The 27,127-nt window shown below is 46.4% G+C and overlaps 2 protein-coding genes and 1 pseudogene across 2 annotated transcripts; all 3 read left to right on the plus strand.

The window, feature by feature from the left end:
• Window positions 1–1,001: 1,001 nt before the first annotated feature.
• Window positions 1,002–5,264, plus strand: LOC105737545 (protein SSX2-like). The gene is made up of 4 exons (XM_030808708.1): window positions 1,002–1,037; window positions 2,698–2,833; window positions 4,332–4,436; window positions 5,164–5,264. Exons 1-4 carry the CDS (start codon window positions 1,002–1,004, stop codon window positions 5,262–5,264), a joined length of 378 nt encoding a protein of 125 aa, XP_030664568.1.
• Window positions 5,265–8,189: 2,925 nt separating this feature from the next.
• On the plus strand, window positions 8,190–15,305 carry LOC100597669 (sodium-coupled neutral amino acid transporter 5). Its single transcript, XM_030808707.1, has 10 exons — window positions 8,190–8,231; window positions 10,809–10,986; window positions 11,588–11,646; window positions 11,735–11,872; window positions 12,082–12,161; window positions 12,786–12,886; window positions 13,108–13,223; window positions 13,995–14,139; window positions 14,232–14,335; window positions 14,836–15,305. Exons 1-10 carry the CDS (start codon window positions 8,190–8,192, stop codon window positions 14,935–14,937), a joined length of 1,065 nt encoding a protein of 354 aa, XP_030664567.1. The 3' UTR covers window positions 14,938–15,305.
• Window positions 15,306–24,956: 9,651 nt separating this feature from the next.
• Window positions 24,957–26,915, plus strand: LOC115833892 (annotated as a pseudogene).
• Window positions 26,916–27,127: the final 212 nt, after the last annotated feature.

The following is a 27,127-nucleotide window of genomic DNA, read 5'->3' on the forward strand; positions in this document are numbered from 1 at the left end:
CTTCCACATAGTTGGGATTTCAGACTCCCACCACCACAGCGGGCTAATTTTTATATTTTCAGTAGAGATGGGGTTTCGCCATGTTGGCCAGTCTGTTCAGAAACTCCTGACCTTAGGTGATGCGCCTGCCTCGGCCTCCAAAGGGCTGGGATTACAAGCGTGAGCCATGGCGCCTGGTCCAGTCTTTCTATTCTCTACCTCTGCGACTTCTATTGGATGAACGTTGAAACTTCTGGGATCTATCCTCCATTCCCTTTATTATTTTCATTTCATACTTTCTATTTCATAATCCTTTTCTGATATACGGTGAAGTAGTGCCATGCCTGAACACATTTTTTCATTGGGTTGTTCCAGTTTCTCTTACTGATATGCAAAAGCTTTGTTGTATATTAGAGATGGTTACTGTTAATTTATTGCAGATGCTTCACCAATTTCCCCAACATTTGCCTTTTTAAACAGTTGTTTGTGGTATCTTTTGAATTAGATGACACTTTAATTTTTACATCTTTATGTCAGATTCATTGTTCATAGCCTTAGTGTAATATCAGGAAGTGCTTATGACACCTCAAGATGTCTTACACTGTAATATTTTCCTAAATTTTCATCTAGTTCTTTATGACTTCACATTTTCACGTTTAAGTAACTGATTTTTTAGAATTTATGATTTTATGTGGTTTAAAGTAAGGATTTAATCTTTATTTTTTCAAATAGATAGACACTTGTCAAGCAATCATTTATTATACAACCCATCATCTTTTGCCCACTGTTTGAAAATGCATGCTGAAATTTGTGTAGAGATTAGTCTGTTTCTTGACTTTCTATTTTGTTTCACTAATAAATGTTTCTATGTGCATTCATTTTTTACTGCAGCTGTAACAAATTTTCAATAGCTTAGACAACGCTGGGCGCAGTGGCTAAGGCCTGTAATCCCAGCACTTTTTGGAAATCTTTACCAACAAAGAAAAATTCTGATGTGTTCTCTTTCAGTTAAATGTCTTCAGATGACTTTCGGCAGGCTCCAGAGAATCTTCCTGAAGGTGAGTATCTCTCAAATCTAAATGACCAGAGAAGCTTTGTCCCTCCATGGATGCGAAAACTGGTAAGAGTGGGAGAATATCAAAAATGCTCTCACTGCCGCCTTTTTCCCATGTCTATCACAACACCTGATGTAGCACTGATGGCTTGATAACACTAACAGTTGTAATCCTTAATACTTCTTTTGTTTTCATAGTGATGCCAGATATTCTAAGCAGGTTACATAGATTATTTAATCCTTAAGAATACCTCTATGACGTTGTTTCTATTATTATCTTCAAATAATAACGTCTCATACATTTCAGTTGTCATCCACACAAAAGCCATGTGACTTAGCACAAATCTTCTAAGTTCTCTGAGCTCGAGACTCCTGGTCCATGAAATGGAAGTAAAGAATCACAGTTCATGTTTTAGATCATAGTTATCAGCAAAATAATAATAAAACGAGGCTATCGGGGTACAGAGATGTTAAAGAATTTTCCTGAGGTGCAGTGGCAGTGGTAGTCTAATCCAGAGCTCCAAGTTATTTTAAGCTCATTCATGTTTGCATTTGTTTATGAAGTTCAGATGTTGCTCACTAGGGCTTTACCCCATAGGGCCTGCTGGTGCTTCCCATGAGACACCCACTCTCGCAACAGGAAGGACCAGCTGGCCTCTGATCCGTTACTGGGGCCACTCACATGGCTTAGGAATCGGTTTGACTGCTGGCCCCTCCCTACTGTGAGCTCCTTGAGGGCTTTGTCTATACCTGGTGCATCCAAGAAGCCCCAGTCCCAGCCCAGGGGATTCCTTGGAGGCCCCTGAATGAGTGGCCCCACAAGTGCATATTCAACTCCGATTTAGAGAGTAAAGGGATCTGAGATTGGGTTGCCAGTATGGAGGCCAAATTCAAAGAAGGATTATGAAACGTATTAATTGTTATTATTACTACATTTAAACAGTGTTTATAAGCTCGGAGAGAACTTTCCCTTAGCCTATTTTACATGTATTGTTCACTATTTCATAAGTGAGGAAGCTGGATAAATGTAGCTTAAGACTGTTGGTCAGTGACACATCCCAATGCAATAAGGATTGATATGGGCACCACCTCACTGAATTCCACATTCAATGTCGGTGCCTCGGTAGGGTGGTATGCCAGATCTGGTACTGCTTTCTTTGCTGCCTGGATTAATTTCAGCAAACCATTTCTTTACCTCTCCCTTCCCTGTATTCATCTCCCCACACCATCTTTCCCAGCAGTGTTTTGTCCCCTCTCTATGTTTTTATATTTACTCTCCCAGCAGCTGTCTACAAGCTTATATGGGATCCCTTGTATTTTACAGAAGCTTTTCCTTTTGTAGACCTGTGAATTCTTAGAACGCTATGCTCCAAATCTTCTGTATGTCACACTCTCAATTACATGGAGATTTTTGCTGTTTGCAATAATGTCAGTCTTAAAAGAGTGTGAAGATAACCAATCTAACCCTGGAAACCCCATTCATTTAGGCCAATCCTTTCCCTTCTTACCTCCCCTCCCAGGTTTCTCCTATTTAGGCAAGTGTAACTCTCCCAGCGTTGTTGAGAACATTGATTAAGGGAATGCATGTGAAGACCCTTTGTAAGCTCTAAAGCACTATACAAATGTCACTCATACTGTTTATCTGTGACCTTCATATTGTAAAGATCACGCCGAAGAAGCCAGCAGAGGAAGGAAATGATTGGAAGGAAGTGTCAGAAGCATCTGCCCCACAGAACGATCGGAAGCAGCTGTGCCCCCCGGGAAATCCAAGTACCTCTGAGAAGATTCACGAGACATCTGGTAAGAGGAAAGAATGCGGGAACAACCCCTCTGGCTTCCCTGGCGATGTTCAGGTGTGTGGACTGGGTGTGTGGCTTGGATCCCAGACAAGCCCGGGTCCAGGCTGGGCTGAGGAGCTCGCCCAGCTCCAGATGAGATGTTAGACGTGACCTCCAGAGACACAGACTGGAGTTCTCATCCATAGAAAAACCACGTGACTTGGGGCAAGTCTTCCAAATTTTCTCAGCTCCAGATTCGCAGTCCATAAGTTGGAAATAAAGAATCATAGTTCACAAAAGGTTTGGAGGCATTAAATTTAATCTAGAAGGCCTGATGACATGAAAGGTGCTCAGGCAATTCTATCCGTAATTACCTGGGATCATGTCTTACGCAGCTCAGTGCCTGACACCCAATCAGGTGTACTTCAGAGATGTTGCAGGTTCGGTTCCAGACCACTGCAATAAAGTGAGTCACACATTTTTTTGTTATTGTCATTTCACAGTGCATAAAAACTTTATGTTTACACTATCCTATAGTCTATTAAGTGTGCAATAACATTGTCTAAAAATGTACATACCTTAATTTTAAACTAATTCATTGTTAAAATGCTAACAATCTTCTGAGCCTTCAGTGGGTCACTCTTTTTGCTGGTGGAGACTCTTGCCTGGGTGGTGATGGCTGCTGGCTGATCAAGGTGGTGGCTGCTGAAGGCTGGAGTGGCTGTGGCAGTTTCTTAAAAGAACACAACAGTGAAATTTGCCACATCGATTAGCTCTCCCTTTCATGAAGGGTTTCTCTGTAGTATGTGATGCTATTGGACAGCATTTTACCCACAGGAGAACTTCTTTCAAAGTTGGAGTCAATCTCCTCTAGCTATGAAAGTCCTAGATGGCATCTGCTTCCAATAGAAGGCTAGTTTATCTACCTTGAAAATCTGTTGTTTGGTGTAGCCACCTTCATCAGTGATCTTAGCTAGATCTTCTGGATAACGTGCTGCAGCTTCTCCATCAGGGTTTGCTGCTTCACCTTGCACTTTTATGATATGGAGACGGCTTCTTTCCTTAAACCTCACAAACCAACCTCTGCTAGCTTCACACGTTTCTCCTGCAGGTTCTTCACCTCTCTCAGCTTTCATGGACTGGAAGAGAGTTTGGCTGTTGCTCTGAATTAGACTTTGGCTTAAGGGAATGTTGTGGCTGGTTTCATGTTTTATCCTGACCACTGCAACTTTCTCATTTCAGCAGTAAGGCAGTTTTGCTTTCTTCTTCGTGTGTTCACTGGAGTATTAGTATTATAATTTCCTTCAAGAACTTTTCCTTTGCATTCACAGCTTGGCTGTTTGGTGGAAGAGGCCGAGCTTTCAGCCCGTCTTGGCTTTCAGCAGGCCTTCCTCACTAAGCTTAGCCATTTCTAGGTTCTGATTTAAAGTGAGAGACATGCGACTCTTCCTTTCATTTCAACACTTAGCGGCCATTGTAAGGTTGTTCACTGTCCTGATTTCAGTGTTGCTGTGTCTCAGGAAATAGGGAGGCCCAAGAAAAGGAAGAGAGGCAAGGGAGAGCTCATCAGTGGAGCAGTCAGAACACACACAACATTGATCGATTACGTTCGTCATCTTCTGTGGGTGCAGTTCCTGTTACCCCTAAAACAATTACCCACAACAGGGTGATTATTGTCAATAATAATTGTACATTTAAAAAAACTAAAACAGTGTAAATGGATTGTTTGTAACACAAGGATAAATGCTTGAGGATGGATGCCCTATTTTCCATGATCTGATTATTACGCATTGCATGCGTGTATCAAAACATCTCACGTACCGCCTAAGTATATACACCTACTGTGTACCCACAAAAATTAAAAAAATTATCTTAAAAGACTAAAGAACCACAAAACAATTGCAATCATAGTATCAAAGCTCACTGATCACAGATCACTATAACAGATATAATAATAATGGAAAAGTGTAAAATTGGTGAGAATTTCAAAAAAAAATTGCAGTATCTGCAAAGCAGGATAAAAATGAGGTGCCATAAAACAAGGTTTGCCTTGTGCCCTTAACAAATACGTGCAGCATGAAAGGAGGTATGGGTGGATGTTCCCATAAGTGAAGAGGTTGGGAATCTAAACCTCACAACGGAAGGAGCCAGAAGCTAAAACTTTAATTGGCATTTGCCGTGTATTGGTGTGGGTCTAAGGCCTCAGCCTCTCTAAGCCAGAGAATGTGAAAAACTGGATAATGAAGGCCCATGGGCACTTGGTGGTGGGGAGGCATCTCCTTTTTTGAGAAAACAGAGCCTAACATTCTCCAACCTACCCAACCCTCACTTTCCAACTCTTCTCCATCATAGGACCCAAAAGGGGGGAACATGCCTGGACCCACAGACTGCGTGAGAGAAAGCAGGTGGTGATTTATGAAGAGATCAGCGACCCTGAAGAAGATGACGAGTAACTCCGTAAGTGAACCTTCCGCTCATCCCCCACATCCCTGCAGATGTGCTATTCTGTTATGGTACTGGTATCCCATCTCGTCACTTATTCCCCAAATCATTCCCTTTTCTAGGGTACATCACTGAGGCTGAATGATGAGATTTCCCATTCTCTTTCTTTCTTTTCTTTTCTTTCTTTTTTTTTTTTTCTTTTTGGAGGGATTCTTGCTCTGTCACCCAGGCTGCATGTGGTGGCATGATTTCGCCTCACTGCAACTTCTGCATCCCGGTTCAAGAGATTTTCTTGCCTCAGCAACCTGAGTAGCTGGGATTACACGTGTGCACCCCACACACCCGGCTAATTTTTGTATTTTTAGTAGAGATGAACTTTCACCATGTTGGTCAGGCTGGTCTCGAACTCCTGACCTCAGGATGCACCTGCCTCGGTCTCCCAAAGTGCTGGGTTTACAGGTGTGAGCCACCGCACCCGGCCGATTTCCCATGCTCTTTCTACTCCCTACCCTGTATATCCAGGGATCCTCCCTACCCAGGATGCTGTGGGTTCCCAAACCCCAGGTCAGCCCTGATATGTGGGCCACACCTTCCTCTAACCTAGGAATGGATAAACCAGGTGAGGAAGTCACTGTAGCATGAGCAGATGGTTCACTTTGAGGAACCATGGAAGGCGTGTGCAGGTCCTGACGTAGGGCAGAATCAGAGTGTGCAGGGTCTGCAGGTCAGGAGGAGTTGAGATTGAGTTGTCACGTGGTGGGAGCTCACTGCCACTTACTTTCCTTCTCTCTTCTTGCCTCAGCCTTGGGGATATGACACATGCCCATCATGAGAAGCAGAATATGGTGACCTTTCACGAACATGGGCATGGCTGCGAACCCCTCGTCATCAGGTGTATAGCAAGTGAAAGCAAGTGTTCACAACAGTGAAAAGTTGGGCGTCATTTTTCTTAGTGTGCCAAGAGTTCGATGTTAGCGTTTACGTTGTGCTTTCTTACAGTGTGCCATTCTGTTAGATATTAACGTTTTCATTGATGAGCAAGACATGCTTAAAGCATATTTCGGTTTGTGTATCCATGCACCTACCTCAGAAAACAAGTATAGTCAGGTATCTCTGCATAGAACAGCACTACCCTCCTCTCTCCCCAGATGTGACTGCTGAGAGGAGGTCTGAGTGTTTAACTTCAGATTTTTTCCTCTGCATTTACACACCACACACACACAAACACCAAGTAACACTGTAAGCATCTCCCATCTGCTTGTACTCCCCTCATCCAATTCCCCTCTATCAGTCACTGACAGTTAATAAACATTTGCAAACGTTCCCCCAGTTGTTTGCTCCTCTCATTATTGTGCATACAGCTCTGTGCACGTGTGTGAATATTTCTTTAGGAAAGATTCTTAGAAGAGGAATTGCTGTGTCAAACGAGTCACTTATTCAACAAAAAACTAATGAGTGCATACTCATGCTGAGCGCTGTTCTAGGTGCTGGAGAGACATCAGGGAACAAGGCAGACAGATGTTTCTGACCCCCATTCTACAGGAGGATGTTTCCAGTTGTTGGGCTTCTTGGTTTGTTTGTTTGTTTCTTCTAGAGATAGGGTCTTGCTCTATCCAGGCTAGAGTGCAGTGGCATGATCATAGCTCAATGCAGCCTTGAACTCCTGGGCTCAAGTGATCCTCCCACCGCAGCCTCTGGAGTAGCTGTGACTACAGGCATGCACCATCACGCCCCACGAATTTTTTTAGGTTTTGTCTAGAGAGTCTCACTATGTTACCCAGGCTGGTCTCCAACTCCTGGCCTCAAGCAATCCTCCCACCTTGGCCTCCTAATATATTGGGATTACAGGCGTAAGCCACCGCACCTGGCCTCCAGTTTTTATTTTGATAGAGACTATACACTTCAGTCCTGGAGCAGGATTCTGCAGCAGGTGTTTGGGCAACTTGACCTTCGATCTCTGAACCATTTTCGGGTTCTAGGGCTGGGATGGTCTATTTGGGAGTATGTGGGAGGAGACACAGATGAAATCATCATCTGGGGAACGCGGAGGGATGAGGAAGATGCGTGCACTGTAGACCCTGTAATGGCCAGGGAATAGAAGAGTCCACTTAGTCTCCATGCACTCCATGCAGGGTGGCAATGGTGGGAAAGTCCCCTGGACAGAAGCATGAGACTGCCCATCAAGGGTCTCACCAACCAAGGGCCTGGGGGCTGGGGTGGGGATGATGATTTGGGAATGGGACAGTACTTTCTCACATATACCACTGCACGGTGTGGAGGTGAAACAGTTGTGGGGAAGGAAGGGCAGAGGGGAGTCCACTTTAGAACAAACCAGTGTGTGTGAATGAAGACATTAAAGCTCCATTCACACACAACAGACTTGAAACACCAGCCCCAGGTGGAGACAGGATTGGAGCTGTTTTGACCATTCATACCCTATCACCTTGGCCTCCTGGTTTTCCCTAGCCTTGGAAGGAGGACACTATCATCATTATGCCTATATGAGAGATGAGAGACGGAGTCCCAGACAGATGGTAGGTGTCTTGTCACAGGTCCCACAGCTGGCAGGTGCAGGCGGAGCTGAGTTTGGAGCTCACTGACTTCAGAAACATTAAGGAGGAAAGGTGTGTGTGGTGGAGGGAGGAAGAATTGAACAAGCCCCGGGTTCTGTCCCCAGTTGCAAGGTAGAGGCTGTGGGTTCATTTTCCAAGACAAGGAGCCCTTAGAGATGGAGAGTGCAGGGAGGGAGAGGCGATCGTGGACATAGTGGGGACAGTGGGAGACAGAGATGTGCAGGGTGGGCAGAAGAGAGGCAGGCAAAGAAGCAGGGGATACCCATGACCACGTGTGGGCTGTGACAGCCACCAGAGGGAGAGGGTGCCAGGAGGGAGGCTGTGGAGCTCCAGGAGCAGTAGAGGTTCCCCAGATCTGCGAGCATGCCCTGCCTGGCACTGCAGGAAGAGGTGGCTGCCACCCAGGTCAGTGTGGACGTACCTCTACCTGTGTCTCAGAGGAAACAAATCCTGTTTTATCCCAATATAGTTGTGTATTACACAAATGTAACATTCCAATACTAGATATTGAGTGCCTTATCCTCCATGCAAATAGAGGAGAGGATACCCTAAAAGAGATACTGAAGGATTTGATTTTTCTTTCTCCCTGGGAAGATGGGATCCATAAGTTGGGTCCCCCAGCCCACTAGACAGGTGCAAGTAAGGGTGGCTGGAAGATTGTGAGTCATGACAGGGAATATTTTTCCTTAGGTTCCACGGGTATGTAAAGCTCCCGACTATCTATCATGGATAAAGAGTGAACATGGTCCCCTCTCCACAAATGTATTCCTCTCCTTCACTATTACAGTGAAGGTCTAAAGTTCCGTCAAGTTCTGATACATTACTTTTATTATTATTATTTGTTTTTTTAACAGAATGTCACTCTGTCGCCCAGGCTGGAGTGCAGTGGCGAGATCTCCCACTGCACTTCCCAGTTCGAAGGAATGTTGAGTGGGGCACGGGATCTATCTGCCATCTTGCTCCAATCATCTGGTTTTAGATATTTTATGTACTTTTGTCACTATATACGTGCAATTTTTCTCAATTTGGATTTCTAAATGGTTATTATTGGTATGTAGAAAACCTATCTATTACTGTATATAATATTTTGTTACCTGTCTGGGTGCAGCTTCCCCTGCATTTTGGCACAAGACTCCATCTGTTTTATTCTCAAAAAAAAAAAAACAACTGATAGCCTGGGTGCAGTGGCTCATGCCTGTAATCCCAGCACTTTGGTAGGCCGAGGTGTTAGATCACCTGAGGTCAGGAGTTCGAGACCAGCGTGGCCAAGATGGTGAAACCACATCTCTACTAAAAATACAAAATAAAAAAAATTAGCCACGCCTGGTGGTGCACGCCTGTATTCCCAGCTACTAGGGCAGCTGAGACAGGAGGATCACTTGAACTCAGGAGGCAGAGATTGCAGTGAGCCGAGGTGGCACCACTGCACTCCAGCCTGGGCGACAGAGATTCTATCTTTAAATAAAAAGAAAAAAGAAAAATCACTTCACAGGCAATAGATAGTTATAAAAGGATACTTTATGGAAGATTTCATAGAGGAGACTGATGGAAAGAAAGAAGTGTATATTTTACAGAGCTGAGCAGTTCACAGCAAAAATCACCAGAACTGCCTTTTTCTCCAAAATTATTACCCCTAAGCTATTCTACTACTGGTTCTTCTAGTCCTTCCCTCTATTCCAAAGCCGCAAGTTGTCCATTTTCTTATTGCAATAATTTTCCTCTGCCCAGATCTAGGTCCTCCACAACACTTAGCACTCTCTTCAAGTGTTTGAATGCCCATTGTTTTAGCTCAGGTTCCCAAGGAAACAGAATTTGGGCCATTCCGGACACCTCTAGACAGACTATACTGAGAAACCATGCCTGGAACGGTACATGAGGAGAGGAGAGGAGAGAGAATTTACATACCTGGCTCTCACTCCTGGTTCCTTTTCTTAATGGTCAAAATTTCTCCCACAGGCACGAGCTCCCCCACACTTCTAGATTGCATCATCTGCCCCCTTGGCGGCTGTCTGGGAAGCCAGATCCCACACTTGGAAGTGTAGTTTTTCATACAATCCAAAAGTGGTAGCAGAAGCCAGGTGTGGTGGCTCACGCCTGTAATTCCAGCACTTTGGGAGGCCGATGCAGGCAGATCATGAGGTCAGGAGTTCGAGACCAGCCTGGATAGCATGGGGAAACCCCGTCTCTACTAAAAATACAAATTTAGCTGGGCATGGTGGCGTGCACCCGTAATCCCAGATACTCGGGAGGCTGAGGTGGGAGAATCACTGGACCTCTAGAGGCAGAGGTTGCACTGAGCTGAGTTCTCACCATTACACTCCAGCTTGGACGACAGAGCGAGACTCAATCTCAAAAACAAAACAAAACAAACAAACAAACACAAAAGTGGTAGCAGAAGTCAGAAAGTCCAGGTATGTAGCTAATTGGCCTAGTTGTAAAGCAGCAGCCAAGGGTGAAAACTGAATACTCCCAGGCAAGTCCTAAGTTCACCGAGTAACTGGAGTACCCACTGCAAGCTCCGCCTCCCAGGTTCATGCCATTCTCCTGCCTCAGCCTCCCGAGTAGCTGGGACTACAGGCGCTCCCTACCACGCCTGGCTAATTTGTTTTGTATTTTTAGTAGAGACAAGGTTTCACCATGTTGGCCAGGCTGGTCTCAAACTCCTGACCTTAGGTGATCCACCTGCCTCAGCCTCCTAAAGTGGTGGGATTACAGGCGTGAGTCACCGCACCTGGCCTGGACTGATTTTTATATTGAGTCTGACCGATTTGGGGTGTTTGACCATCTGGTTGTGCATCCACTTGCGATGTCTGATGGCAAGTTTTGTCCAGCTGTGTATGTGTTAGCTGTGTCCCACCGATAGTATCTGACAATCTCATAATCAGCTTGACTGTTTTTGTCAACCCTATTGTGCCATTTGTCACTGTAACCACCTAAATGACTTCTCAAGCTGAGGTTGTCAGCTTAACTCTCCTGACTTAGGGCAGAAAGCTGCCTGTCCAGCTGTCTTCTGTGAGTGTCTGCCTGACGGTTTCCTTTGGCTGGCAGCTAGGCACTGTGTCTTCCTGTCTCTCTAGGGACTGGTTCTTGAAGGGAAACCTCCTCATCATCATTGTCAGTGTGTTAATCATCCTGCCCCTGGCCCTCATGAAACACTTGGGTAAGAGGCTCCCTGGGTTGGCCATTGGGTAGTGGGGTTAGACAGAAGAAGCCAGACTGAGAAAACCCCCATTCATTTTCAAGGGCTGCAGAACACTAGGAGAGAGCTTATTTGATGTGGGCTTGAACAGATTAGTAGGAGTTTGCTATGGAGGGGAGGTTTTTCTGGGTGGAAGTAGAAGCTTATGCAAAGGTAACTGGGGTGGGTAGACCTTGAAGGCCAGACTAGGTGTTTGGAGTTCACTGTACGGGGGTCCATTAAATTTTTTTTTTTTTTTTTTTTGAGACTGAGTCTCGCTCTGTCACCCAGACTGGAGTGGTGCAATGGCGTGGTTTTGGCTCACTGCAACCTCTGCCTCCTGGGTTCAAGCGATTCTCCTGCCTCAGCCTTCCAAGTAGCTGGGATTACAGGTGCATGCGCCACCACACCCAGCTAATTTTTGTATTTTTAGTAGAGATGGGGCTTCGCCATGCTGGCCAGGCTGGCCTCGAACTCCTGACCTCAGGTGATCCGCCCGCTTAGGCCTCCCAAAGTGCTGGGATTATAGGTGTGAGCCACCAGCCTGGCTGATTTCTGAGACTCTGTGTTTTGCCCCTCTTAGGCTACCTGGGGTACACCAGTGGTCTCTCTCTGACCTGCATGCTGTTTTTCCTTGTTTCGGTGAGTCACAGAGAAGCGGGGAGAGAGTTTGGGACATTGGGACACAGCCTCCCCCATGACCTGGCTTCCCCGCTGCCCCCATCCTCAGGTCATCTACAAGAAGTTCCAGCTTGGCTGTGCTATAGGCCGCAATGAAACAGCAATGGAGAGTGAAGCTCCCGTGGGACTCCCCAGCCAAGGGTTCAACAGCAGCTGTGAGGCCCAGATGTTCACAGTTGACTCACAGGTGTGTGTGCAGGCATGTAGGAGATTGCATCACACTCAGGCCCTCGGGTTCTGTCATACGGTGCATCCTGCTCAGAGTGGAGCCGGATATTGGACATTGGGAGCTTCTGTGTGTCTGATATGGAGGGCGATTACGGGGCGGGAGGGGGATGGGAAGAAGGGGATGGACCCCTGTGGGCTCTAATCCCATGTACTCGGGCATTCCCCTAGATGTCCTACACAGTGCCCATTATGGCTTTTGCTTTTGTCTGCCACCCTGAGGTGCTACCCATCTATACGGAGCTCTGCCGGTGAGTGGGCAGGCAAGTGGGCCTGAATGATGGGCCAGCAAGTGGGGTAACCAGAATGTCTGACACTCCCTACAGCAGTCCTGGGACTGTCACTTGGTGGAAGCTAGGTTGTGTCATGGGAGGGGTTTGGGGTGGCCAGGAGGTCTTGGGGCACTCAGGGTAGTGATTGTTTGCTGATCGGGGCTTAAGTATTCTCCTATTTTAATATCTAGCACAAATGTGGATGGACAGAGTTGGGAAGCAGAGATCAGATGATCAGATGGAGGGGGTGATATGCATGGCTGGTGATATGGGGATAGGGAGGTACAGACAGAGGTGGAGGCAGGGATGATATGATGGGAGATGTGTGGATGATCAGACAGAGGGACAGCATGGATGGTCGGATGGAAGAGGCAGTGGCAGTCAAATGCAGGGGAGAGGGAGACGGTCATATGGGGGGGAATATGGATGGTCAGAGAGGGGATTTTGGCTAGTCACAGGGGAGGCGGAGACGGGTGTCCCCATGTGTGCCAGCTGAATGTCAGTCTGGGAGAAGGGGACTCTGGAGGGTGGAGGCTGGCTTTGAGGGACCTGGGGCAAGTCCCAGGGTCTGAGCATGACAGTTCCACGACCTCTACACCTCAGGCCCTCCAAGCGCAGGATGCAGGCCGTGGCCAACGTGTCTATTGGGGCCATGTTCTGCATGTATGGGCTCACAGCAACCTTTGGATACCTCACCTTCTACAGTGAGTGGGGCTGGGGCTAGGGCTGGGGGGAGGGGGAAGGCCTGGGGCGGGAGCCTCTGAGCTCTTTCCTTCTGTGACCACGGACCTGTCAGTTTCCAAACAGAAGGTGTGCCTCACTTGTGTGGATTTTGTCACTGTGCATGTATGTATGGGTTTCTGGGGCATTGATCCTGGTGCTGTCTCCACATCCTGCATCCCGTACCCCCTGTCTCATGGCCCAGGCAGCGTGAAGGCGGAGATGCTGCACATGTACAGCCAGAAGGACCCGCTCATCCTCTGCGTGCGCCTGGCCGTGCTGCTCGCGGTGACCCTCACTGTGCCAGTCGTGCTGTTCCCTGTGCGTGGGGCCTATGGCTCAGAGGGACATGGATGGATGGGTAGAGGGCATAGGCATGGATGTGTGAGTCGAGGCTGGAGACAGGAGTGGATGCATGGATGAAGGAGGCAAGGATGGACAGACAGGAAAGGGCAGCGTTTTCAGATGGACAGAGATGGCAAAAATCGATAAACAGAAGTAGGGAGGACATAGATAGTAGGGGAGAGAGGGTCAGGGGACGGGGTAGTCAGTTGGAAGGAGGAGGCACCGATGGATGGCTAGAAAGAAGAGGGAGGCAGGAAGGGTCAGTTGGAGGGTAGAATTAAGAAACAGGGATGGACAGAAAAAGGGTGGAGGCTGAAGTGATGGAATGTAGGAGGGTCAAGGCTCCCAGATGGGGAGGCAGAACTAATTAGACAGAGGAGGGAGGTAGAGGTCGGATGGAGAGAGGCAGGGAGCTCACACAGGGTGGAAGGATCGGTGGATGGTCAGACAGAAGGAGAAGGCGAAGATGGTCAGCTAGAGGAGGAGGCAAGATTTCAGACAGTGGGTGCAGGTGCCGATGGGTGTTCAGACAGAAGGAAGAGACGTGGATTGTCAGAGGATGGAGGCAGGAAGCCTGTTCAGAACATGGAGACACAGATGTTGGGTTAGGCAGGGTGGAGCCATAGATAGTCAGAGGGAGGGGAAGTCAGGGATCTCAGCCAGAGGGTGGAGCTAAAGACAGATGATCATGTGGAAGGGGGGCAGCACTTGGGTCCTGACTTCTGTCCCACCCTACTCTGGCCACAGATCCGCCGGGCCCTGCAGCAGCTGCTTTTCCCAGGCAAGGCCTTCAGCTGGCCACGACATGTGGCCATAGCTCTGATCCTGCTTGTTTTGGTCAATGTCCTTGTCATTTGTGTGCCAACCATCCGGGATATCTTTGGAGTTATCGGTCAGTAAACCTCACCCCAGTCCCATACCCCATCTAATATGGGCCTTGTCCCCAAGTCAGGTTGACTCCTGTCCCTCCTTCTTGTTCTCCAGGGTCCACCTCAGCCCCTAGCCTCATCTTCATCCTCCCCAGCATCTTCTACCTCCGCATCGTACCTTCTGAGGTGGAGCCTTTCTTATCCTGGCCCAAGATCCAGGTAAGCATTCCAGGGCAGAGTAGGGAGAGAGGGAGCACTCCAAGGAGGGAGTGCTCACTCCAGGATGGCTGGAGGTGAAAGGGACATGCATAGGAGGGAGCTGGGAGAGCATCTGAAAGAATGGTCTGGAAGAATGGAGGTGATTGTCTTAGGAAGAGGCAGAGGAGACAGAGCACCAGCAGGGTCCAGGAAGACAGGGAGCACTCAAACAGAGGCTGGCATAGAGGGAGCATTCTCCAGACAGATGGAGGAGCACTATTGGGAAGAGAGCTGGAAGCACTTTGAAGAAGGAGGATGGAGGAACGTGTTCTCTCATGGGTCCTGGGAAGGTGAAAGGACTCGCAGAAAGGGGTTGGCTGTAAGGAAGGAGAGGGCACGCAGAGGAGGGTCAGGAATGGATGGAGCACTCTCTGAAGGAGGTGGAAGACTTGAGGAACATTCTCAGAAGGCAACTGGGTGAGGAGTCCCAACCAGCCCCATCTTGTCTCTCTGGCCCGCAGGCCCTGTGCTTTGGAGTCCTGGGAGTCCTCTTCATGGCTGTCAGTCTAGGCTTTATGTTTGCCAACTGGGCCACAGGCCAGAGCCGCATGTCTGGACACTGATCAGGCCCTGCTGGCCCAGGTCCCTGTGCGCATGCACATGGAGGGGTCGGGGCCACTCCCTAGGGTCCCTCCTGCCCGGCATGTGGAGGTGGCTGGTTCCCATGAACGTGGTTGTCAGAGGCGGGGGACAGCAGAGGTTGCAGACTGGCCCACTTCCCTCCTCCCCAGGGATGCCAAGCTTGGATCATGGCCCTAATCCCAACCCCAACCCCATGGGAGGAGGAAGAGGAGGAGGAAGAGGAGGAGGAGGAGGCCAGGTCCTGGTGGAGCCTTTACCCAGCCCAGTCCTCTCTGCCTCCTCCTGGCTGAAGCTGTTTGTCAGGATTACCCTCGGGCTAAAGAGGAAAAATAAAGATGTTGAGCTACCACTCTGGACTCAGCCTTCTGATCTTTCTCCGAGTCTTGCTGGGGGAGCCTGCCGGAGTCCAGGCTGGAGCAAACTGGAGCCCTGCGAGTGGGACTGTGCCTGATCATGCGTTCACTCACTTCACTCTTTCAGTAACTTGCTACTCAACTTAATATTTCACTCACTTGGCCAGGAGCAGTGACTCACGCCTGTAATCCCAGCACTTTGGGAAGTTGAGGCCGGCGGATCACTTGAAATCACGAGTTTGAGACCAGCCTGGCCACCATGGCAAAACCCCATCTCTACTAAAAAATACTAAAATTAACTGGGTGTGGTGGTGCACGCTATAGTCCCAGCTACTCGGGAGGCTGAGGCGGGAGAATCGCTTGAACCCGGGAGGCAGAGGTTGCAGTGAGCCGAGATCATGCCACTGTACTCCAGCCTGGGTGACAGAGTGAGACTCCATCTCACACACAGAAAAAGACTTCACTCATTCACTCAGTAAACATCTCCTGAAAGCTTACTGGGTGCCAGGCACTATTCTAGGTGCTAGGGATATAGCAGTGAACCAAGCAGACAATAGTGCCCTGGAGTTGATGTTCTGACACACGAGTGGGCAAATCCATCCTGCTGCCTATTTTGGTATGGCCCTTTAACTAAGACTGGCTTTCATATTTCTAAATGATTGAAAAAAGGTGGACCCAGCACGGTGGCTCATGCCTGTAATCACCAGCACTTTGGGAGGCTGAGGCAGGAGGATCATTTGAGACCAGCCTGGGCAACACGGCAAGACCCCATCTCTACAAAAAATATTAAAAGAAATAGCCGGGTGTGGTAGTGCAAGCCTATAGTCCCAGCTACTTGAGAGACTGAAGTGGGAGGATCGCATGAGCCCAGGAGATTGAGGCTGCAGTGAGCCATGATCACGCCACTGCACTCTAGCCTGAGTGACAGAGTGAGACCCTGTCTCAAAAAGAAAAGGGGCTGCGTGTGGTGGCTCATGCTTGTAATCCTAGCACTTTGGGAGGCCGACGCGGGCAGATCACCTGAGGTCAGGAGTTTTAGACCAGCCTGGCCAACATGGTGAAACCCCGTTTCTACTAAAAATACAAAAATCAGCCAGGCATGGTGGCATGCGCCTGTAATCCCAGCTACTCAGGAGGCTGAGGCAAGAGAATCGCTTGAACTCGGGAGTCAGAGGTTGCAGTGAGCCGAGATCTCACCACTGCACTCCAGCCTCTGTCTCAAAAAAAAGAAAAGAAAATGAAAAATATTATTAAAAGAAATAATATTCTGTGACACTTGGAAATTATGTGAAATTCAAATTTCAGTGTCTAAATCATTTACATATCAATTTCAGTGTCTGTAAATTATTTACATATCATTCACAGTGTCTTCTTCATTTACATATTGTTTGTGGCTTTCTCATGCAGAGCTGAGGATTTGCAACAGAGACCATATGGCCTGCAAAGCCTGAGCTATTAACTCTCTGGCCCTTTTCAGAAAATGTTAGCTGACCTCTGACCTAACAAAGAGAATAAAAGAGAAATCATTCCTCATAAAGATGAATGCAATGAAGAAAATGAGCGATGTGAGAGTGGTGTGGGGAGGTGTGGGTGAGGAGGTGTTCAGCGAGACCTCGCCAAGGAGGGAACAATGAGTTTGGTCCTAGGTTGGCTGAAAGGAGCAAGCCTCATGGTTATTTTGGCAAAGGTGTTCCAGACAGAGGGAGCAACAAGTGCAAGGGCCCCGAGGTAGGAGCGAGCATGGCTGGTCCAAGCAAGAGCAAGGAGAAGCTAGCATGAGTATGTTAGTGCCATTTTCACCACAGCCTTGTCAACAGCCTGAGCAATGAAACAGATTTTTGTCAGCCTCATAGAAAAAATGGTATTGCCATTACAATTCACATGCGTGTGTGTGTGTGTGTGTGTGTGTATTTCTAATTCTTTAATTTTTAATTTTTAACTTTTTTTGAGACAGGGTCTTGCTCTGTCACCCAGGCTGGAGTGCAGTGGTGCCATCACGGCTCACTGAAGCTTTAGCCTCCCAGGCTCAAGCTATCCTCCTGCCTCAGCCTTCTGAGTAGCTGGGACTACAGGCATGCACCACAGTGCCTGGATGACTTTTTAAAATTTTCAGTAGAAATGAGATCTCTCTATGTTGCCTAGGCTGGTCTCAAACTCTTGGGCTCAAGTGATCCTCCCACCTTGGCCTCCCAAAGTGCTTGGATTACAGGCATGAGCCATATTTATGAAATAAGGTTTGTTTTGTTTTTTTTTTTTTGGCAGGGTTTCAGTCACCTAGCCTGGAGTACAGTAGCGAGATCACAGCTCACTGCAACCTCAACTTCCCAGGTTCAAGTGATTCTCTTACCTCAGCCTCCCAAGTAGCTGGGACCACAGGCATATGCCACCACACCCGGCTTATTTTATTTTATTATTTTATTTTATTTTTTAGATGAAGTCTTGCTCTTGTCTCCCAGGCTAGAGTGCAATGGCGTGATCTCGGATCAGTGCAACCTCTGCCCCCCAGGTTCAAGTGATTCTCTTGCCTCAGCCTCCCAAGTAGCTGGGACTACAGGTGTGTGCCACCACACCTGGCTAATTTTTTCTATTTTTAGTAGAAACGGGGTTTCACCATGTTAGCCAGGATGGTCTCGATCTCCCGACCTCGTGATCCGCCTGCCTCAGCCTCCCAAAGTGCTAGGATTACAGGTGTGAGCCACCACGCCCTGCCTTTTTTGTATTTTTTTGTAGAGACAGGGTCTCACCATGTTGCCCAAGCTGGTCTTGAATTCCTGGGCTCAAGTGATCCACCCAGCTCGGCCTCCCAAATTGCTGAGATTATAGGCATGAAGCACTGCCCCCAGCCTGAAGGAAGCTTTTAGATGTTGGAGACACATTTGTTTATCTTCCCAGATAATTTTTATGCATTTATAAGCTACTACACATATATATTATTTCCCTGCTTCTATTTACAAATAGGGCAGTTGACTGTAGTTGCTTAATACTATATGCTCCTTGTTTCACTGTTCTTTATCCCTTACTGCCACTAAACTTAAGCTCAACATGCCATTCTTTTTGATAATAACAGTAACCTGAAATTCCAGCACCTGGCCTTAAAATTGCAAGTCTTGGCTGGGCACGATTACTCATGCTTGTAATCCCAGCACTTTGGGAGGCCAAGGCAAGAGGATGACTTGAGGCCAGGAATTTGAGACCAACCTGGGCAACATAATGAGATCCTGTCCCTAAGTTTTTTTTAATTAGCTGGGCATGGTGGTGTGCACCTGCAATCTTAGCTACTCAGGGAGGCTGAGGTGGGAGAATTGCTTGAACTAAGGAGTTCAACGCTGCAGTGAGCTGGATTGGACCATTGCACTCCAGCCTGGGCAACAGAGTGAGACCTTGTCTCAAAAAAAACAAAAAAAACAAAAAACAAAAACGAAAAACAACAACAAAAAGCCCCCCAGAAGCCTCATACCCATTAAGAGTAACTCCCCACTCCACCCAGCCTTTGGGAACCATGAATCTACTTTCTGTCTCTATGGATTTGCCTATTCTTGGCATTCATATAAGTGGAATCATACACTGTGGCCTTTTGTGTCTGGCTTCTTTCACTTAGCATATTTTCAAGGTTTATGCATGCCACAGCATGTATCAGTACTTCATTAAATCTTCCGATCCATGAAAAATGGGCTATCTTTCCATTTATTTAGGTCTTTAATTTCCTTCAGCAATGTTTTGTAGTTTTCAGTGCAGAAGTCTTACACTTCCTTGGGATGCAAGTCCTACTTAGGGGATTTTAGTAGTCTTTTAGTGCTGCTGTGATAGAATACCTCAGACTGGGTAATTTGTATAGAACAGACATCTATTTTCTCACAGTTCTGGAGGCTGGAAAGTCCAAGATCAAGGCACCAGCATCTGGTCAGGGCTTTTTGCTGCATTCTCATATGGCAGAAGGCAGAAAGACATGAGAGAAGCAACTCCCTCCGTCTCATTTATAAGGACACCTAATCTCATTATGGGGGAGAACCGTTCATGGCCTAGTCACTTCTTAAAGACCCTATCTCTTAATACTGTCATATTGACAACACCTGAATTTTGGAGGGGACACATTCAAACCATACTAGGGATTAAAAATAACATCTTAATTTTTAGCAATCTAGTTCAGATTGATACCAACTTAATTTCAATACTGTATAAGACATTGCTCTTATATAGCTTTGTCCACTCCCTTTACTGCCACTAAACTTAAGCTCAACAAACCATTCTTTTTGATAATAACGGTAACCCGAAATTCCAGCATGGAATTAAGACTGGCCTTAAAACCGCAAGTCTTGGCTGGGCATGATGACTCATGCCTATAATCCTGGCACTTTGGGAGGCTAAGGAGGATGACTTGAGGCCAGGAATTTGAGACCAACCTGGGCAACATAGTGAGATCCTGTCCCTACACAATATTTATTTATTTATTTATTTATTTATTTATTTATTTATCTATTTATTTAGAGACAGAATCTTGCTTTGTTGCTCAGGCTGGGGTGCAATGGTGCGATTTTGGCTCACTGCAACTTCTGCCTCCTGGGTTCAAGCGATTTTCCTGTTTCAGCCTCCTGAGTAGCTGGGACTACAGGCATGCACCACCGTGCCCAGCTAATTTTTGTATTTTTAGTAGAGACAGGGTTTCACCATGTTAGCCAGGCTGGTTTCAAACTCCTGACCTCAGGTGATCCGCCTGCCTCGGCCTCCCAAAGTGCTGAGATTACAGGTGTGAGCCACCGTGCCCAGCCTCCAACTTTTTTTTTTTTTTAATTAGTTGGGCATGGTGGTTTGCAACTGCAGTCCCAGCTACTCAGGGAGGCTGAGGTGGGAGAATTGCTTGAACCTAGGAGTTCAGGGCTGCAGTGAGCTGTGATTGCACTGCTGCACTCCAGCCTGGGCAACAGAGTGAGACCTTGTCTCAAAAAGAAAAAAAAAGCAAGTCTTCATATTTAACAGAAAGCACCGCAAAAAGAGATGAGGGCGATGTCCCTACTCCTAGCATCAGCAGAAGATGAATTTTTCATTTTGATTATTACGTTTTAAACTCCAGAAATTTCTATTTGGTTCATTTTTTATATTTCTATGTCTATATTGATACTCTCTATTTGGTGAGATATTGTTTCTATACTTTAGTTCTTTAGACATAGTTTCTTTGAGGTTTTTGGACATATTTTAAATAGCTCATTTAAAGTCTTTTTATTAGAAAACCCAGCATCTGGCTGGGCATGGTGGCTCACACCTGTAATCCCAGCACTTTGGGAGGACAAGGCTGGTGGATCACTTGAGGTCAGGAGTTCAAGACCAGCCTGGCCAATATGGTGAAGCCCTGTCTCTACTAAAAATACAAAAATTAGCCAGGTGTGGTGGTGGGTGCCTGTAGTCCCAACTACTTGGGAGGCTGAGGCAGGAGAATTGCTTGAGTCCGGGAGGCAGAGGTTGCAGTGAGCCGAGATCGCACCACTGTACCCCAGCCCGGGCGACAGAGTGAAACTCTGTCTCAAAATAAATAAATAAATAAAATAAAATACATTGAGAAAAAAGGAAAACCCACCATCTGGGCTTTCTCAGGGATGGTTTCTATAGGTGGTCTTTTTTCTTTATTCTGTGGATGGGTCATATTTTCTTTCTTTGCATGTGTCATAATTTTTTATTGAAAACTGGACATTTTGAATAATGTAATGTGGCAACTCTGGAAACCAGATTCTGTCCCCTCCCTAAGGTTTCTTGTTGCTGTTTTGTTTGTTTGTTTGTTTTCAATGTTTGTTTAGGCTGAGCTTAGTGGCTCATGCCTGTAATCCCAGCACTTTGGGAGGCCAAGGCAGGAGGATCACTTGAGCCTAGGAGTTTGAGACCAGCTCAGGCAACATAGTGAGACCCCGTCTCTTAAAAAAAAAAAAATTGGCTGGGCACGGTGGCTCACGCCTGTAATCCCAGCACTTTGGGAGGCCGAGGCGGGTGGATCACAAGGTCAGGAGATCGAGACCATTCTGGCTAACACGGTGAAACCCCGTCTCTACTAAAAATACAAAAAAATTAGCCAGGCGTGGTGGCGGGCCCCTGTAGTCCCAGGTACTCGGGAGGCTGAGACAGGAGAATGGTGTGAACCTGGGAGGCAGAGCTTGCAGTGAGCCGAGATCGCGCCACTGCACTCCAGCCTGGGCGACAGAGTGAGATGCCATCTCAAAATAAATAAATAAATAAATAAACAAATAAAATTAGCTTGGTGTGGTGGCGCATGCCTATAGTCCCAGCTACTCAGAGGCTGATGCTGGAGGATTGCTTGAGCCTGGGAGATCAAGGCTGTAGTGAGTTGTGTTAGTGCCACTGTACTCCAGCTTGAGAGACAGATCAAGAGCCTGTCTCAAAACACAAGTTTGTTTAGTTTTTTTCCTGAACAAATTCTGTAGTCTCCATTACTTGTCCTCTGTGGCCACTGAAGTCTCTTGGTTAGCTTAGTGGCCACTAATGATTGAACAGAAATTTCTTTAAATGCCTGGAACCAGTACGTCTCCCAGTCTTTGCCAAAGGTATTTGTGTATGTGTTGGGACATACCTTCTGCACTCAGCCTGGCAGTTTACAACATTGCCTTATCTTTCTCTTCCTGCTTGCTCAGAGCCTCGAGGTCTGCAGAGGTGAGCGATTAAAGCCTACTTGGTTCTTCTGTGGGCGTTCGCCTAGCTGCAGCCCAGGGCCTATGTGTGTGACCTTCTAGATTCCCAGGCATGTGTTAGAGTTATTCAAGCCCCAATAGATATCCCATTTTCCAGCCTTTCCTTCTTCTTCTTTTTTTTTTTTTTTGAGATAGAGTCTCGCTCTGTCACCAGGCTGGAGTGCAGTGATGCTGTCTCGGCTCACTGCAACCTCTGCCTCCTGGATTCAAGCAATTCTCCTGCCTCAGCCTCCTGAGTGGCTAGGATTACAGGTGCACACCACCACACCTAGCTAATTTTTGCATTTCTAGTAGAGATGGGGTGTCTAGTAGAGACCATGTTGGCCAGGATGGTCTCGATCTCTTGACCTCGTGATCCACCTGCTTCAGCCTCCCAAAGTGCTGGGATTACAGGCATGAGCCACCGCGCCTGGCCTCCAGCCTTTCCTTTTAAGCTTGCCGGTTGATGTATTGTTTGCCCCAACTGCTATTCACTACCCCAGGTTGTAGTGTCAGTTTGAGTGAGGTCAAATGAAGACAAGGCTTTCAAGTGGGTTCTTCCAGGGAACCACCAGACAAGTCAAAACAAACAACTGTAATTCTTTGTGAATAAGGTCCATTCTTTTCTCTCTGGTACTGGTACCTGTACTGGGAATGCAGATCATTATCTTCAGGGCTACCACCAAGCTGGGAGCAGGAGATGGGACGAGGGTAAGTTAAAATACCACAAAGCTTACTGTTCTTATGGAGATTCAGCTGGTTTTTCTCCTTCCTTCCTTCCTTCCTTCCTTCCTTCCTTCCTTCCTTCCTTCCTTCCTCCTTCCTTCCTTCCTTCCTTCCTTCCTTCCTTCCTTTCCTTCCTTTTTCTTCCTTTCTTTTTCTTTTTTCTTTTTTTTTTTTTGACAGTCTTGCTCTGTTGCCCAGGCTGGAGTGCAGTGGTGTCATCTCAGCTCACTGCAACCTCCACTTCCCGAGTTCAAGCAATTCTCGTGTCTCAGCCTCCTGAGTAGCTGAGATTACAGGCACGCGCCACCATGCCTGGCTAATTTTTGTATTTTTAGTAGAGATGGGGTTTCACCATGTTGGCCAGGCTGGTCTCGAACTCCTGACCTCAGGTGATCTGCCTGCCTCGGCCTCCCGAAGTGCTGGATTACAGGCATGAGCCACTCAGCTGGTTTTTCTTGATTAAACATTCCTCTGCTTGTTATAAGCTTTCGGTTAGTTTTCAAAGTTCTGAAAAAGTTGATCCTGACAGTTTTTGCCAGTTTTTTCACTGATTTTTATAGAGGCATAGATTTTTGGAGTTCTCTATTCCACCATTTACTTTGTGTTAGCAACATTAAACATTTTAAACATCATTACTTGACATTAAAAGGTTTAAATTCGATTGATAACTTTAGTTTCCATTTTCAAATGTCCTTTGATTACTTTAACTCTCATCTCTTCTTTCAATGTTTGTGTTATTGTGGCCTAGAACTTTATTTTTGTTACTTTTTCTTTTTCCACATGTTCTAATGTGGCCTAGTATTTTAGTACCACTTCAAATTTATGATCTCCAAATGCTCCCAATCAGTATTTTTGCAAATGACATCATCTTAATGAACACTGGATTATAATTAAACTACATTAAAACAGCATGTGTTTTAGTAAATAATTCCTTAAATAATAAAGTAATAGGTCTGGGTGAGCTCACATAAGGAGCATTGGTGCTTTTTACCAAAGCTGGAAAATTCTCAGCCATTATTCCTTTGAACATTGTTCTCCATAAATCTTTCTATTCTCCCTTTCTAGAATTTGTGTTCAATATATGTGAGCTCTTTTCATTCTATCCTCCATATCTTTATATTTTCCATTTCTTTTTTGTTTTTTTTTTTGACACGGAGTTTCACTCTTGTCCAGGGTGGAGTGCAATGACACAATCTGGGTCACTGCAAACTCTGCCTTCCGGGTTCAAGCAATTCTCATGCCTCAGCCTCCTGAGTAGCTGGGATTACAGGCATGCATCACCAGGCCTGGCTAAGTTTTGTATTTTTAGTAGAGATGGGGTTTCACCATGCTGGTCAGGCTGGTCTCAAACACCTGACCTCAGGTGATCCACCCGCCTCGGCCTCCCAAAGTGCTAGGATTACAGGCTTGAGCCACCATGCCCGGCCTATTTTCTGTTTCTTTATCTCTAATTGTGTGTTTTCCTCAGAGCTATATTTTAGTTCACTAATTATTTCTTTGTTTGTGTCTAATCTGCAGTTTAATATGTTTATGAATTATTTAAATCACCATTTTCACTTCTAGAAGTTGTTTTTGGTTATTGTGCAGATACTCAGATAAGCCTGTTGTTTCTCATCCTGATCTTTCATTAAGAAATGTATTTTTAGCTTGGGCAACATAGTAAGACCCCATCTCTAAAAAAAAAAATGGCTGGATATGTGGCATGTGCCTGTAGTCCTAGCTACTTGGGAGGCTGAGGCAGGAGGATTGCTTGAGCCCAGGAGTTTGAAGCTGCAGTGAGCTATAATTGCCCCACTGCACTCCAGCCTGGATGACAGGGCGAGACCCTGTCTCAAAAAAAATTGTTTGTTTTTCCCTTTTTACTTGGGAATAGTATAGATTTATGGGAAATTGCAAAAATAGTACAGAGATGTCCCATATACCCTTTACTCAGTTTCCTCTATATTATAGTAGTGTAAAAATACTATAGTACAATATCAAAATCAGGAAATTGACATTGGTACAATAGTGTGTATAGTCCTATGCCTTTTTATCCCATTTGTAGACTCCTGTAACCAACACCGTAATCAAGATACAGGACATGGCTGCGCTTTGTAGATGGCATGTGTCCCAGGTGGTCCTCAGGCACTGTCAGGAGATTTTGGACTCTCTGAAGATCATCCTTGGATCTTGGGTTAAAAATCTGTATTCTAGTATGAACCATGGGAAGAAAAAAATAGTCGATCTGTGTGGTTTTTCTACTTGAAGGACACAATGTTTTCTAAACTAGCACCTTTGCAGAGGTTTGCTGTACTTAGTTGTGGAACTCATTCTTCAGTGGCTTCTGCTACATCTTTTGCAACAAAAAAACAATCCAGACCCGGCCTGGTGGCTTACACCTGTAATCCCAGCAATCTGGGAGGCCAAGGTGGGCAGATCACCTGAGGTCGGGAGTTTGAGACCAGCCTGGCCAACATGGAGAAACCCCATCTCTACTAAAAATACAAAATTAGCCCGGCACGGTGGCACATGCCTGTAATCCCAGCTACTTGGGAGGCTGAGGCAAGAGAATTGCTTGAAACCGGGAGGCAGAGGTTGCAGTGAGCCGAGATTGCACCATTGCACTCCAGCCTGGGCAACAAGAGCAAAACTCCATCTCAAAACAAAAAGCAAGCAAACAAGCAAAAAAACCAAAGAAAACAGTCCAAGGCCCTCCAACCTCTGATTACATTTTTGAAAGGGAATCTAAGTGTGGTGCGCACAATTACCATCCTTTACCTGTAGCCCTGGAGAGAGGAAAATGTATTTACTTATGGGATGTAAAAGGCAGAAAATATTTTGACTTTCTGAGTTCTTACAGTGCTGTCAACCAAGGGCATTGTCACCCCAAGATTGTGAATGCGCTAAAGAGTCAAGGGAACAAATTGACCTTAACTTCTAGAGCTTTCTATAATAACGTACTTGGTGAATATGAGGAGTATATTACTAAACTTTTCAACTACCACAAAATTCTTCCTATGAATACAGGAATGGAAGCTGGAGAGACTGCCTGTAAACTAGCTCATAGGTGGGGCTATACCGTGAAGGGCATTCAGAAGTACAAAGCAAAGGTTATTTTCGCAGCTGGAAACTTTTGGGGTAGGACGTTGTCTGCTATCTCCAGTTCCACAGACCTGACGAGTTACGATGGTTTTGGACCGTTTATGCCGGGCTTCGACGTCATTCCCTGCAATGATCTGCCTGCACTGGAGCGTGCTTTTCAGAATCCAAATGTAGCTGCATTCATGGTAGAACCAATTCAGGGTGAAGCAGGTGTTGTTCCAGATCCAGGTTACCTAATGGGAGTGCGAGAGCTCCGCACCAGGCACCAGGATCTGTATATTGCTGACGAAATACAGTCAGGATTGGCCAGAACTGGTAGATGGCTGGCTGTTGATCATGCAAACGTCAGACCTGATATAGTCCTCCTTGGAAAGGCCCTTTCTGGGAGCTGATACTCTGTGTCTGAAGTGCTGTGGGACGATGGCATAATGCTGAGCATTAAGCCAGGGGAACATGAGTCCACATACGGTGGCAATCCACTAGGCTGCCGAGTGGCCATCGCAGCCCTTGAGGTTTTAGAAGAAGAAAACCTTGCTGAAAATACAGAAAAAATGGGTATTCTCTTGAGAAATGAACCCATGAAGCTACCTTCTGATGTTGTAACTGCCGTAAGAGGAAAATAATTACTTATTCGTTTATTTATTTATTTGAGTCAGAGGTTCACTCTGGTTGCCCAGGATGGAGTGTAATGGCGCAATCTCGGCTCACTGCAACCTCCACCTCACAGGTTCAAGTGATTCTCCTGCCTCAGCCTCCTGAGTAGCTGGAATTACAGGCACGCACCACTATGCCCAGCTAAATTTTGTATTTTTAGTAGAGATGGAGTTTTGCCATGTTGATCAAGCTGATCTTGAACTCCTGACCTCAGGTGATCCAGCTGCCTCGGCCTGCCAAAGTGTTGGGAGGCGTGAGCCACTGTGCCCGGCGAGGAAAGGAATTATTAAACATTATTGTTATTAACGAAACCAAAGATTGTGATGCTTGGAAGGTGTGTCTACGACTTCGAGATTATGGACTTCTGGCCAAGCCAACCCATGGCGACATCATCAGGTTTCACCTCTGCTGGTGGTCAAGGAGGATGAGATTTGAGAGTCCAGTGAAATCATTAACAAGGCCATCTTATCGTTCTGAGGGTAGCAGCTGTTTTCAGTGGTCCCTGGGAGCCGGCTGGAGACAGGTGGTCCTGTAAAAGCTCTGCTCTAAATGTAGGCACATTCCACTCCATGTGTCTTCAAAACTGTTTCTTGGAATATATGTTTTTTTTCAGTTGATACATAATAGAAGAACGTTTATGAACCTGCCGTTTGCTTTGTAATATAAGTAAGAGAATGTAGTGGCATCTA

The sequence above is a fragment of the Nomascus leucogenys genome, unplaced genomic scaffold, assembly GCF_006542625.1.
Source record: "Nomascus leucogenys isolate Asia unplaced genomic scaffold, Asia_NLE_v1 001082F_55400_qpd_obj, whole genome shotgun sequence".
NCBI lineage: Eukaryota > Metazoa > Chordata > Mammalia > Primates > Hylobatidae > Nomascus > Nomascus leucogenys.